This window comes from Gorilla gorilla, chromosome 6 (assembly GCF_029281585.2).
Source record: "Gorilla gorilla gorilla isolate KB3781 chromosome 6, NHGRI_mGorGor1-v2.1_pri, whole genome shotgun sequence".
Classification (NCBI taxonomy): Eukaryota; Metazoa; Chordata; class Mammalia; order Primates; family Hominidae; genus Gorilla; species Gorilla gorilla.
The window spans coordinates 47,694,645-47,708,612 of record NC_073230.2 but is presented as its reverse complement, the minus strand read 5'-3'; the positions used below and the strand labels follow the sequence as shown (position 1 = coordinate 47,708,612).

General features: G+C 44.1%; 1 protein-coding gene across 8 annotated transcripts in view; it reads left to right on the top strand.

Annotated features, from left to right (window-relative positions):
* The window catches only part of HECW1 (HECT, C2 and WW domain containing E3 ubiquitin protein ligase 1), a 449,170-nt gene that overhangs the window by 316,193 nt on the left and 119,009 nt on the right, over positions 1 to 13,968 (top strand). For 5 of the 8 annotated variants that reach the window (XM_063708509.1, XM_055347689.2, XM_055347691.2 and 2 more), the window contains 3 exons: positions 6,056 to 6,198; positions 10,576 to 10,676; positions 12,262 to 13,617. In XM_063708509.1, the coding sequence (XP_063564579.1) occupies positions 6,056 to 6,198; positions 10,576 to 10,676; positions 12,262 to 13,617 (1,600 nt within the window). The remainder of the gene's footprint in view (positions 1 to 6,055; positions 6,199 to 10,575; positions 10,677 to 12,261; positions 13,618 to 13,968) is intronic. The other 3 variants (XM_031013201.3, XM_063708510.1, XM_063708508.1) reach the window with 1 other exon arrangement.

Genomic DNA, 13,968 nt, shown 5'->3' with positions numbered 1-13,968 from the left:
TGCAGATCCTTCAGTTGCTCCCAGATGCCTTCAGGATAAGTCCAAGCTGTGGCCAGGAGGCTGTTCATGATCTGGATTCTGCATATCTATTCAGTTTCATCCACAACAAGATTCTCCAGTATGACCCAGAGGTAGTAAGCCACTTGCAGTTCCCCAAGGGACTCATGTACTCTGTGAACTTCAGCCCCTGCCCATGGCACCCTCTACCTGGAATGTTCCTCCCACCCCTTCTTCATCCCACTGACACTTGCTTTTTTTTTTTTTTTTTGAGATGGAGTCTCACTCGGTCACCCAATGTTCAAGCAATTTTCCTGCCTCAGCCTCCCAAGTAGGTGGGATTACAGGCACCTGCCACCATGCCTGGCTAATTTTTGTAGTTTTTAGTAGAGATGGGGTTTCACCATCTTGGCCAGGCTTGTCTTGAACTCTTAACCTTGTGATCCACCCACCTCGGCCTTCCAAAGTGCTGGGATTACAGGCATGAGCCACTGCGCCCGGCCAGTTGTTTATTTTTTAAGACTCAGTTAAAGCATTATGTTCTCTAGGAAATCGTCTCTACCTGTCCGTCAGGCTGAGCCTTTGGGAAGCCTTACTATAGCATCTTCTGCTTTGTCATTTTCTGCCTGCAGTGTAAGCCTCTGAGGTCTAAAGTTGGAGGCTGTGGCCCCAGCACTCCAGCACAGAAGGGTGGTAGCTGTGTCCCAGCACCCAGCTCACAGCCAGTGCCCAAAAAGTGTTTATGAATGAATGGATACAACTTTCCCCTCCTTTATTTACCAACACTCTCCTAATCTCTGCCTAAATTGCTCATTATGCAACTGCTACCAGTTTACATAATTGCCAATTAAATATTTCCTTTAGTTAGTTACCCTGTTTTAATTTCATTAAGTTCAATTTATAAAAGTTCTATTTAGAGGCGATCTACCTCAGATCTTTTCTGAAGCAAGATGGAATATAATAAGCATCTTAGTTCTATAAATGGCCTATTGAGTAAACAACACAAACAAAATAAATAACATCCTCCTATATTGCAGCACCAGTCCTAATATCTCTCTGGACGATTGAAGATGATAGGAGCACATCAGTGGTTTTCAACAAGGGTGATTTTGTCTCCCCAAAGGACATGAGGCAATGTCTGGAGACATTTTTGGCTACCATATCTAGGGGAGTGTCACTGGCATCTAATGGGTAGAGATTCACTTCCATCTGCTGCCATTAATAAGAATGCCAACAAAAAATAAGCTATTAAACTCAGGTTTGAAGAATGCTTTACAGATCATTGGACTAAATATTTAAGCCACAGAGGAAGATTTAGATTTGGTGTAAGAAATACTTTCCTAACTGTAACATTATTTGATATTAAAATAGATTATTACTGAGAGAACAGTGGTTCTCCACCCAGTTGCACAGTGGAGTCACCTGATAAGCTTTAAACACTACCAGTGCCCCGCTTTCTCAAGGGAGTCTAATATAGTCAAGAATGGGACCCAGTAATGGGTACTATTGTGGAAGCTTCCAGATTATTCTGAGAACCAAGGCTAAGACCCACTGGTCAAAGCAAAAGTAAGAATCCCAACATCTGCGCTTAAACAAAAGAAAGTTTACTTTTAGGCAGAAGGGTGCTTGACCCTGTAGGAATACTATGTGCATCATTCTTGCTCATAGTGGCCCCAGCGGTGGGCCTTGTACAGCTGTCTTCCTGCTGTTGCTGCTCAGTTGAAAAGGCCTGACAGTTGAGTCCTAAAGTGAAGCCAAGAAAGAGAATTCAGACTCTGATGCTCTGATGAAGAAATGACCTATGGAACTTTCTTTTCTGACCCGAGTGCCAGTAGACTTTTGTTTAGGACAGTTTCACGGCTTGTGAGAAGATGAGGAGCCATTTATTCATTGGTTGGCCCAAGCATGTGTTACAGTTGCTCTGAAAAGCTCAGATCAAAAGGTAAAGGACAAAGATGGAAAATAGCCAGACATCAGACCCCCAAGGATGCCCAGGATTGGCTTTGTCGTTTCCACACTGGTTTTCTTTCACCGGTGAAGTAAGATGCAAAGAGATAAAATTCCCAAACCAGCAGAGGGCTTAGGCAACAATACATCCTTTTTTTTTAAAAAAAAAAAAAAAAAAAAACCTTTTGCAGATATAGTTCACAAATTTATCTTTTAACCAAGAAGTGGCCGTTTCTCTGGAAACAAAGAGTGTGCCTTAGTAATAGGACAATCATAGATTTTGTCTGCATACTAAGCATTTGAAATAGGCCTACAGATTACTACAAACAGCTGTATAGGGTTAGTGGCCATTAAGGGCCAGCTGAAATGAATTAGTAAACTTAAGAAAGTTCAATAACCAGAGAGTCAAAAGGAGAAGGTGATAGTAAATAATGAGGCAGGTGGGGTCTGGATAGAATAGGAATGGAGAGGGAAGAAACTTGGTCTAATATGGCGTGGGCCTTCTTTTCCCATTCTACAGGTGAAGATGCTGAGGTTTGGAGAGGTTGTGAATAACAGAGTCCAGAACTTGGATGTGCAGAGCTAGGAATAAAGCCAAGTTTATCTCACTCCAAAGGTTCTTTAGAGGCTTGAAGTAAAGGCCAAGTCAGGGTAGCCAGGTGAAATCCATGTACTGGCTTGAGGCTCATGGGTGCAAGTAGCTGGTCCACAAACAGACAGACTTTTACATTTTCAGGACTACTCACTAGTTCTTAACAGAGCCTGACTTAGCTGGGGGTCTACATGGACTCCAGTAACCATGGCATGGAGACAAGGGCCTGGTGGGGAGAGAGGTTGATGTCTGGGATGAAGGGATGGGTGTGTGAAGAGAGTTTAAGAAGAAAGTTCTTGTGGAGGGAGGAAAGAACCCAGAAGCTCCCGCTAAGTTTCATAATATATTTTGATAAGTTAGCTTCAGTGTCCCATGTAGGCTACTGTAGGTAAAAATAGTCTTATTTTAATAAAGGTGATTACGTTTTTCCTTGTGAAAATAATAGGTGTTCATTATAGAAAGTGTGGAAAATACAGAAAAAGGAAATGGGGGAAAATATATTCTTACTTGGTAAAACAACTGTTATAAAATCTGTTGTAATTTTTTCCAGTCTTTTTCTATTCATATAATTCATATTATTGTGATCATGAATTGTATTTGTCCTGTTTGTGTTACTTAACACTGCAAAACAAGCATTTTCCATCTTATTAGCATTTAGTGTTACATGTAATTTTATATATTTATATATAAATTATTATAATTTAGAAAAGTTAAACTATTCTATTATATGTGCATATCACCTATACCTAACCTATTGTTGGGTATTTAGATTAGAAGATATATTATAATACACTCCAGAATGGAATAACTGGACCAAAGACATAGAAGTTTTAAGGACCTGAGACAATCAGCAGGGCTGGATTCTCACTTAGGAAGGCCTTTTTAGAGTAGTACCTATTCCTGGGTTGGATCCTCAAACTTGACATGTCCATAACTCAGTTTTCTCAGTACTGGGAATGATTAGTTCTTAGGAGTTATATAGGAGTTAACTAAAACTGATTTATAATAGCAATCAGATGTACCGCATGGTCACTGTGGAACTCATTAGTTCTGTTTGTCAAATATTTCTGTGGTCCATCTCCCAGGCACCTTATAGGATTATACTTCCTGCTCCCTGAGGGTGGCTGGGGCCTGTGTCTAGGAGCTATGTTTGGAAGTGAACACTTATTTACAGGGGGAGCTCTTTTTGCCTCTGTCACTGTAACTGGCAATGCTTGAGAGGGTGGCTGCTCCATCAGCCCACAGTGAGAATGTGAGCAAGAAATACAACTTGAAGCCCCTGAGACTTGGACGTTGGCTGTTAGTGCAGCATGCCCTAGCTCATCCTGACTGCCACAAAGAAGATACTCACATTAGCATGCCCAACATATTTAATCTCTATAAATAGAAATCAACTAAAGTTAAAAGATTGCTAGGCTGGGCGTGGTGGCTCACGCCTGTAATCCCAGCACTTTGGGAGGCCGAGGCAGGCAGATCACGAGGTCAGGAGATGGAGACCATCCTGGCTAACACAGTGAAACCCTGTCTGTACTAAAAATACAAAAAATTAGCTGGACGTGGTGGCAGACGCCTGTAGTCCCAGCTACTCGGGAGGCTGAGGCAGGAGAATGGCGTGAACCCGGGAGGCAGTGAGCCAAGATTGTGCCACTGCACTCCAGCCTGGGCAAGAGAACTAGACTTTGTCTCAAAAAAAAAAAAAAAAGGATTGCTGTTAGGATTCATCAGAATAAAAGAAAAATATGTATTTATTTCAGGTGTTTCACAGCCCTTGATTAAGGGGACTGTAACATTCAATGTTAATTAAGACTTCCTCCTCCCAGGTATTTTGGGCTGGGCATTGCCAACATTTACCTTCCCGAGTCTCCTTTTTACACTTTTAATTTTCACGTGTGTTCATGTGAAGAGACCACCAAACAAGCTTTGTCTGAGCAATAAAGCTTTTTAATCACCTGGGCGCAGGCGGGCTGAGTCCGAAAAGGGAGTCAGCAAAGGGAGACATGGGTGGGGCTGTTTTATAGGATTTGGGTAGACAGTGGAAAATTATAGTCAAAGGAGGTTGTTCTCTGGCAGGCAGGGGTGGGGGTCACAAGGTGCTCAGTGGGGGAGCTTCTGAGCCAGGAGAAGGAATTTCACAAGGTAATGTCATCAGTTAAGGCAGGAACAGGCCATTTTCACTTCTTTTGTGATTTTTCAGTTACTTCAGGCCATCTGGATGTATACGTGCAGATCACAGGGGATATGATGGCTTAGCCTGGGCTCTGAGGCCTGACATTCATGTTGACCAAGCCAACTTCTGATGGTCACGGTCTTCCTTTAATTGTTATTGTTTTATTTTAAAAGTCACACTATACACTATTTAACAAACAAGTATTTTTTTAAATTTTTGTGTATATTGTTTTGAGATGGAGTCTCACTCTGTCACCCAGGCTGGAGTCCAGTAGTGCAATCTCAGCTCACTGCAACCTCCACCTCCCAGGTTCAAGCAATTCTCCTGCCTCAGTCTCCCAAAGCAGGTGGGATTACAGATGCCCGCCACCATAACCGGCTAACAAATGAATACTTTAGAATCAAATGAAGTAAAATATAAAAGACCTGCTTTCTCCCTCCCCTACCAGCCCACTTCCTGGAGTTCAGTTTGGAGCATCCCCCTCTCGACATTTTCTCTGCAGTTCAAAGTACAAATGAAATCCTACTCTTCGTATTCTTCTGTGCTTTGCTTTTTCACCTAGTTTCTCGGGTGTCTTTTCATGTCTGTGCATGTTGATTCACCCCTTTCTTTTTAACGAAGGCAGAGTTCTCAGTTTCAAAGATTTATCAGCCTTCACTTAACCAGTTTCCTCTTTGTAAACAGTTTTGGGTTTTTCCCCAGTCTTTTACTATTGTTAGTAATGCTCCAATAAACATCCCTGTTAAATGTATCTTTTGCACATTTGCGCAAATTAATCCAGAAGGAAAATCTCTAAAAATATAATTCTAGGTTGAAGGAATTTGCAGTTTAAATGCCAGTAAATATTGCCAGTTCCTTTCCCAAAGGTCAAATCAATTTGCATTCCCACCAAAACAGTGTGAGAATTCTTGTCTCTTCCCCCTCTCAAGGATCCAGGGTATTACCAAACTTCTAGAAATCTCTTCCATCATAATCATGAAAAACTATATTGCATTGTTTATTTAAAGTACATTTTCTTAATTACAGGTGAGTTTGTGCTTGTTCTTTCTTAAAGTATGATAATACCTTCAATCAAGTATGATGAGGCTCTGGTGGCATTCTTTCTCTTTAAAGCTTGCTGATTTTACTGCTTGAATCTCAAAGAATAAGCCTATTTTTAAGCCCTGCAGAAGCATCTTGTCGCTGCCCCTCATTTACTGAATAAACAGGTTGACAGCATTTCTGAGACCTTTTATATATATGTATATTATAGCTAGGATGTTTTACAGTGACAGCATCAAGGCAGATGGACTGGGAATTGACCAGCTCTCCAACCTCTCAGTTAATTGATGTGACATATTCTTTCATTGCAGCAATTCAGTTTTGTGTCCTTGCCCACTGACGTGCTGGAAATTGAGGTGAAGGACAAGTTTGCCAAGAGCCGCCCCATCATCAAGCGCTTCTTGGGAAAGCTGTCGATGCCCGTTCAAAGACTCCTGGAGAGACACGCCATAGGGTAAACCTGTGACTGAGATCTTACTATCACTAGGTTCCCGCCAACAGGTCGTGCCCAAAGGTGGACTGTAGGCTGCAATAGTATAGTCTCACAGAGAGTCAAAATGTTATCATTATATTTCCTTTGTTTTTCCTACTAATTATGTTGCCTGAGCCAACATAAGTGTTCGTTAGATTAAACAAACCCATCCCTTTCACTTGATGTGTAACACTGGTTACTTACCCAAGAGAGTAAAAAATCCTATTAAAAATATTAAACAGTATTAGAAGAAGCCCTCAATGGGGCATTTTTCTGTACAGGTAGAAACTAAAGTTTGTTTTACTATGAAGAATATTATTTCATTCATATGCCGGTCTGGTATATAAGATTTAATCATATGTGACATTTCCATAACAAGATGAAATACTGGGTAACTACTGTAGAGTTTCTTACTTAGAAGACACTAGTATCTGCAGATGCTAGATAACATGGATAAGAATTTGAAAGCATGATTGTCATGGAATGACAGCAGTTAAGATGCTCACAGAATTCAATTGTATATGAGAATGGGTTTCTGTTTTGTCTCTTTTACATTCATGTCCACTCATGGTTCTCATTAAAGTGGACTATGACCAGATAACAGCCCTATGTATAATATGTATTTCTTTAGGTAACAGGGACTACATTTGAAAACACTAAATAAAGCTTTCTATTGATAAACATATATTTATATACAATGTAACCCTTACAAAGATAGCAAAAGAATGAGAAAAATATGCAGAATTTCCAAGTGTCTTAATTTAAAGTTCTTTGGATTATCAGAAGGACTTTGGAATCACGGATAATTATCATAAAGACATTTATTATTAATTGGAACCTTATGGTGTGTAGGCAGCAGGGTGCACAGAGACCTGCCACTAACTCTCCAGCCAAAGGGAACTGAGTTTATGGAGCTGCAGTCACGTGTCACATGCAGTGTTTGCACTTGCCATTCATGGTTGTGAGGATTAAACAGACAAAAAGTGTACATAAAGAACCTAGCACGGTCACTGGCACGTAGTAGGAACACAAAAGAAAATGGTATTCCTTGTGATCTTTTTTATTTCATTTAGTCCTCATAATGCTTCTGTGACAGCATTATCACCATTCCTGCACGAGGAAGCAAGGCTTCAAAAGGATCAATAATTATGTAAACCCAAGGCTTGTGGGTGGCAGAGATCCGGCCGGAATTCAGACTCACACCTGTGTCTCTGCAAAGTCCGAGGGCCATCCCCGCACAACAGGCTTCTCTCAGGGTTCCTAGAGCTGATTCTGTAGTTTATTGTGGGCCACGCTTTTCATTTTTCTCCTTCTCTGCCCTACTGGCTGCTCTCACAGCTGTTAGCACCTCTGCCAGGGGGTGGGCTGGAGAACAAAAACAGGGGCTGTGTGGGATTCTTTCTACCCCAGCACCCAGTGCACCGCCGCCCAGCATGCATTAGATAGATACCAGTTCGTACGTATGGAACAGAACTTCTCTCTCCAGCTCGCTGCAGCCGCAGAGCCCCTCTGCCCTCCCATGCTGAGTTCTCTCCTAAGTCCAAGCTGCCGGCTCCTATCTTCTTGGCACTGTCCCGCCCTCCAAGCCTCCCACTGTGGAAAGGCACATCCCCAGCTGAAAGCAAGTACCTGAGGTGGAAAAGGGTGTCCCCGACCAGAAGAAGGTTAGCTATGATTTCCCCAGTGTTCTTGCCACCCAGGGAAATGGAGAGCACAGATCGAATGTGATTGAGCTTACACCTCTCCAAGAGGCAACAACAGCAAGCCATGGAGGCGTTTTTCGTCCCACCCTCTTTGATGGGATGATAGACTGCCCCCTGGTGGCGGCGCAGAGCAGCTCCTCCTCCAAAGCCTTCTGCTTCCACAGCCCCTGGGGGCCACTTCTGCAGTGCTGCCTCCTCCGGAGGTGTCCCACCGTGGTTAGGAGCAGAGTGTTGGGGTGATGGCCATGGAAGCAGTGGCCATGCAGCCTGAGCCATGGCAGAACCCCAGAGTGCACCCACAACAAAAGTGAATCCACTTTGCACCGCAGCTTCCCTCTGCCCTCAGCACATGCTCTCCCCATAAAGCCCCCTGCATCCGTGGTTTCTGAAACGTTTGGCTCCACCTGTACTGGCTGCCTCCCTGCCCTGAGATATTTGCACCTTTCCCCCCTGGGCACACATGCACTCTCATTTCCAATCCTCCCTCGATTCCTTGGCCTGTAAAATCCCAGGCTTCTGTTGGCTGTCTGCCTGTAACTCTAACCATCTCACCTTCGCATTGAAGTGTCACTGGCTGTCTTGAACCATTATTTAGTGGTCCTACCTTATGCCACCAGCTGGACATAAGCTATTTAAAGGCGGGGGCGATGTATGACATGCTTTGTATCAACTGCAGCACCTTTCACATGGCAGGGGCTCAAAAAATATTTGTTAAGTGGGTGAAAAGCAAAAAAAAGAAAAGCCCTGAAAGTAAATGCAAAGCATAATAAATGTAATTTTTGTGCCACTGTCTGATTGTCTTTAGGCCTCCCCTGATTTCAATTAAGTTTTGGGTTCGGGATGTCTTTGTTATGGTCATAATAGACCTACTTCATAATATTGACCAAAGGCTCTTTCTAAATAGACAAAATACTGAAGCTCATCCTATTTTTTTCTGCACATAATGCTTTACTTAATGGACTTCTGAGGAACTCCAAACACTAAATCATGGCTTATCAAAGAACAATTTTTAAGTCAGGGGCTTGTTGGGATATAGGTTGTCTCATAATGCCAGTGTTTTCTAGAAAGAAACATTAAAACACTATCAGCCAGTGATTTATCTTTTTATTTTCATGTCACAAACTAATAAATTGAATAAATACAGAGTCATCTGAGTAACAACTGGTTTGGGGCTATGTGTTTGTTATTACTGGGTACCCTGGGTTTGTTAACTCCTGAATATCCAAAGGTGGTCACTCTTCCTATTTAGGCCCAGGTAAGGGGCAATTTACTCTGCTGAAGCTGTATTGTTAATGAAAATATAATAGCAAAGTTTCAGGTTGATTGCCTCTAGAAAGTTTTCTTTTTATAATTAAGAAATTGCTTTGAGGGGGTGGAGGGGATGGCATGAAAGTCCAGGGTGGAGACTTGGGGTCCCTACATGTGGAGCCCTGCAATTGGTGTTAAGTGGAACTCACAAGCCAAAGAATTCAGCCCACAAGTCTTGCTCTGCTCCATCCTGGAGCAGGTGCCATTCTGTAGCGCCCACAGACTCTCCAGTAACCATGACAGCATCCTTTCTTAGACATTACATATATACCACAAGATATGCATCTGCTGGCACTGTCCATTGTTGAGGACATATTTGGAAAATGGCAATCTGCACAGGAAAAGCAGGCCAAGGACATCCGTGTCTTTTTTTATTCTCTCTCTCTGTTTTAGAACACAGGTTGGCAAACTTTTTTGTACAGGGCCAGGTAGTAAATATTTTAGGCTTTGCAAGGCCCACAGTCCCTGTCTAAATTACTCAACTCTACCATTATAGCATGAAAGTTGCCACAGATAATACGTAAGCTAACAAGCATGGCCGTGCTCCAATAAAACTTTATTTATGGACACTGAAATTTGAATTTCATATAATTTTCACATGCTACAAAATGTTACTCTTCTTTTGTTTCTTTTTCCAACAATTTAAAATGTGAAAAGCTCACAACCACACAAAAACAGGTGGTGGGCCACATTTAGCCCACAGGCTGTAGTTTGCCTACCCTACCCCTGCTTTAGAATACAGACAGTCCGTTCAACTTAACCATTTTTTGCTTTACAATGAATTCAGCAGAAACCATACATAGAATTTTGAATTTTGAATTTTGATCTTTTCCTTGGCTAGCGATACACAACATGATACTTTCGTGAAGCTGGCAGCAGCAGCAAGCCATAGCTCCCAGTCAGCCATGTGATCACAGGGTAAACAAGTGATACTGTACTCTACAGTAGACTGTATTCAATAAATTATATGAGATATCCAATACTTTAGTATAAAATAGTTTTGTTTTTGTGTTACATGATTTTGCATACTTGTAGGCTAATGTAAGTGTTCCAAGCACTTTTAAGGTAGGCTAGGCTAAGCTATGATGTTTGGTAGGCTAAATGTATTAAATGCATTTTTGAATTGCCAGTATTTTCAACTTTTGATGAGTTTATTGGGTCATAATCCATGGTAGTTCAAGGGGCATCTGTATTCGATAAGGACTTCCTTACAGTTTTGTATTGCTGTTGAGCACATCAGGACTTCCCTGGGCTTGCCTGCCTCACCCACTGGTATAGAAAGCACACTGCATGGTCATTAGGAAGAGAGGTATTGACCAGAACTGTGATGGTGCTTATTTCCTTCTAGGGATAGGGTGGTCAGCTACACACTTGGCCGCAGGCTTCCAACAGATCATGTGAGTGGACAGCTGCAATTCCGATTTGAGATCACTTCCTCCATCCACCCAGGTATTTTCAGCATGAACTTCATGTCTTGTCCTAGGCTAGTGTCATAAGTGTGGTTCCTTTTTCTAAAATACAATAACCATGGTTCTCTCCAGACATATCCTAGGTTTTGTGGTTATCTTCTCCATTTGAGGTCCAGAAGCCAGTGATCTATTCTGGAAGCCAGGTTGCTGTCCCCCTGATAGAGAAGCTCCTCTTCATTCTAGTGACCCAAAGGTACAGAGTAGACAGTGGACTGAAGGTTAACAATGAGGCCAACATGGATAGGGAGCTCTGTCTTATTTATCATCCTACTCCCAGCACCCACATAGGTGTTTAATCATCACATACATGAATGAATGAATGAACGTGAAACATCTTTCTACCTAGTAACTAGATATAGACTAGCCAGTTGCTGAAGAATGTCATGTTGAAGAGCTATAATTGTACAATGAATTTTTATAATATCACAGAAAAACAAGAAAAGTATAAATAGGACAGAAAACTCCAGAATCATCCAGTGTTCCATTTAATGCTAAAACAGATTTCAAAATACGAATGATAAGATGCCTCATAATTCTATTTTTGCTCTTCTTCTGCAGCCCCCATACATCTCAATATAGATCACACTGAGAACTGTTAGGACCTCCTGGACCATTTACAAGTTGCTGTTAAGTCTAATGAAGCTCTTGAGAACTTAGAGCCTGGAGTTTATCACTACCCACTCATTAAACTCCAGGTGTACTTTCCTATGCCAATATACAACTTAGATTGTAAGAAAACACCTTGACTATTTTGTCTTTTCAAATTCAGTCTATTTCTATATTCTGAGAATACAACTGACTCTTCCTTTGGTGTAGCCATAAGGACAGCTTTACAGCTCACCAGAGGGACTGATTTTCTTTAGTGACTTGCACTAATGCATTTGAAATGGGGAATTTCACATCTGTCAGGAATCCAGTAGAACAGCTGCAGGAAGGTAGAGTTAAACACTGGCTGGATGCTACCTCGTGAATGGCTGCTTGAGGTGAAGACCTTATTTTTTTTAAATTGGAATAAACTCTAAATGTTGGGAACCTTCCAGCCTGAGATATTGAATGACTGTGATTGTTCCTATTCTTCATCCAGTCTTTGAAGAATCTGGTTGCCTGAGAATCCTGCTTACCCCTTATGCCACCCTGCAGGACCTAAGCATAGGAAACATTCTGAGCAAATGCAATTAACTAAATATAATCATCAAGGAGCTATAAATAACACCACTACTACCCTCATCCCTGGAAGTCATTCCATGTGGCAAACACTGTTGAGCAACTACTATGTGCCCAGAACTGGGTTAGTGCTAGGCTTTGGGCATTTTAACCAAAAGATGAATTCCCTTTTTGAAACATATTTCGGAAATATATCCATGACTGCAAGTTGTTGTTAACATAGCAAGAACTCATTCTTACAGAATTTTTCACTAGAGCTCTGGCCAGTGAGAAACCCTCATCAACCTACATTCAATATCCTAATGTAGAAATCCCTTAGTGATGGCTCACATGTCCCACAGGGTATCCTAACACCACAATGCTCTTTTCTGGGAGAAATGACATATTTTTCTTCTTACCAGCAGATGATGAGGAGATTTCCCTGAGTACCGAGCCTGAGTCAGCCCAAATTCAGGACAGCCCCATGAACAACCTGATGGAAAGCAGCAGTGGGGAACCTCGGTCTGAGGCACCAGAGTCCTCTGAGAGCTGGAAGCCAGAGCAGCTGGGTGAGGGCAGTGTCCCCGATGGTCCAGGGAACCAAAGCATGGAGCTTTCCAGACCAGCTGAGGAAGCAGCAGTCATCACGGAGGCAGGAGACCAGGGCATGGTCTCTGTGGGACCTGAAGAGGCTGGGGAACTCCTGGCCCAGGTGCAAAAGGACATCCAGCCTGCCCCCAGTGCAGAAGAGCTGGCCGAGCAGCTGGACCTGGGTGAGGAGGCGTCAGCACTGCTGCTGGAAGACGGTGAAGCCCCAGCCAGCACCAAGGAGGAGCCCTTGGAGGAGGAAGCAATGACCCAGAGCCGGGCTGGAAGGGAAGAAGAGGAGAAGGAGCAGGAGGAGGAGGGAGATGTGTCTACCCTGGAGCAGGGAGAGGGCAGGCTGCAGCTGCGGGCCTCGGTGAAGAGAAAAAGCAGGCCCTGCTCCTTGCCTGTGTCCGAGCTGGAGACGGTGATCGCGTCAGCCTGCGGGGACCCCGAGACCCCGCGGACACACTACATCCGCATCCACACCCTGCTGCACAGCATGCCCTCCGCCCAGGGCGGCAGCGCGGCAGAGGAGGAGGACGGCGCGGAGGAGGAGTCCACCCTCAAGGACTCCTCGGAGAAGGATGGGCTCAGCGAGGTGGACACGGTGGCCGCTGACCCGTCTGCCCTGGAAGAGGACAGAGAAGAGCCCGAGGGGGCTACTCCAGGCACGGCGCACCCTGGCCACTCCGGGGGCCACTTCCCCAGCCTGGCCAATGGCGCGGCCCAGGATGGCGACACGCACCCCAGCACCGGGAGCGAGAGCGACTCCAGCCCCAGGCAAGGCGGGGACCACAGTTGCGAGGGCTGTGACGCGTCCTGCTGCAGCCCCTCGTGCTACAGCTCCTCGTGCTACAGTACGTCCTGCTACAGCAGCTCGTGCTACAGCGCCTCGTGCTACAGCCCCTCCTGCTACAACGGCAACAGGTTCGCCAGCCACACGCGCTTCTCCTCCGTGGACAGCGCCAAGATCTCCGAGAGCACGGTCTTCTCCTCGCAAGACGACGAGGAGGAGGAGAACAGCGCGTTCGAGTCGGTACCCGACTCCATGCAGAGCCCTGAGCTGGACCCGGAGTCCACGAACGGCGCTGGGCCGTGGCAAGACGAGCTGGCCGCCCCTAGCGGGCACGTGGAAAGAAGCCCGGAAGGTCTGGAATCCCCCGTGGCAGGTCCAAGCAATCGGAGAGAAGGTTAGACCTCAAACCTGATCAGAGTGAGAATAGGACCATCAGGGGGACAAAGGTGTCACCAACAGTTTAAAAACAAGAGGGGCGGGGGATCGGTGTCAAACGGGGTTGCTGGGGCAATGTATGCCTGTCTTGTATATACATGTGTGCATGTGTATCTGTGTATGAGCATAGATGACTGTGAGTAGCTGACACCCCACAAAGTCTCAGATACACACCAGGAATTACGACTGGTTGGATGTGAGCGTGCACTTGTATGTGTGCTTCTATGTTTGTTTTAACTAATCACCAGAACTGGTTAGTGTACATGTTATCCTAGTCTTGACAGCAGCCAGAGCCCCAAGACTAGTATCA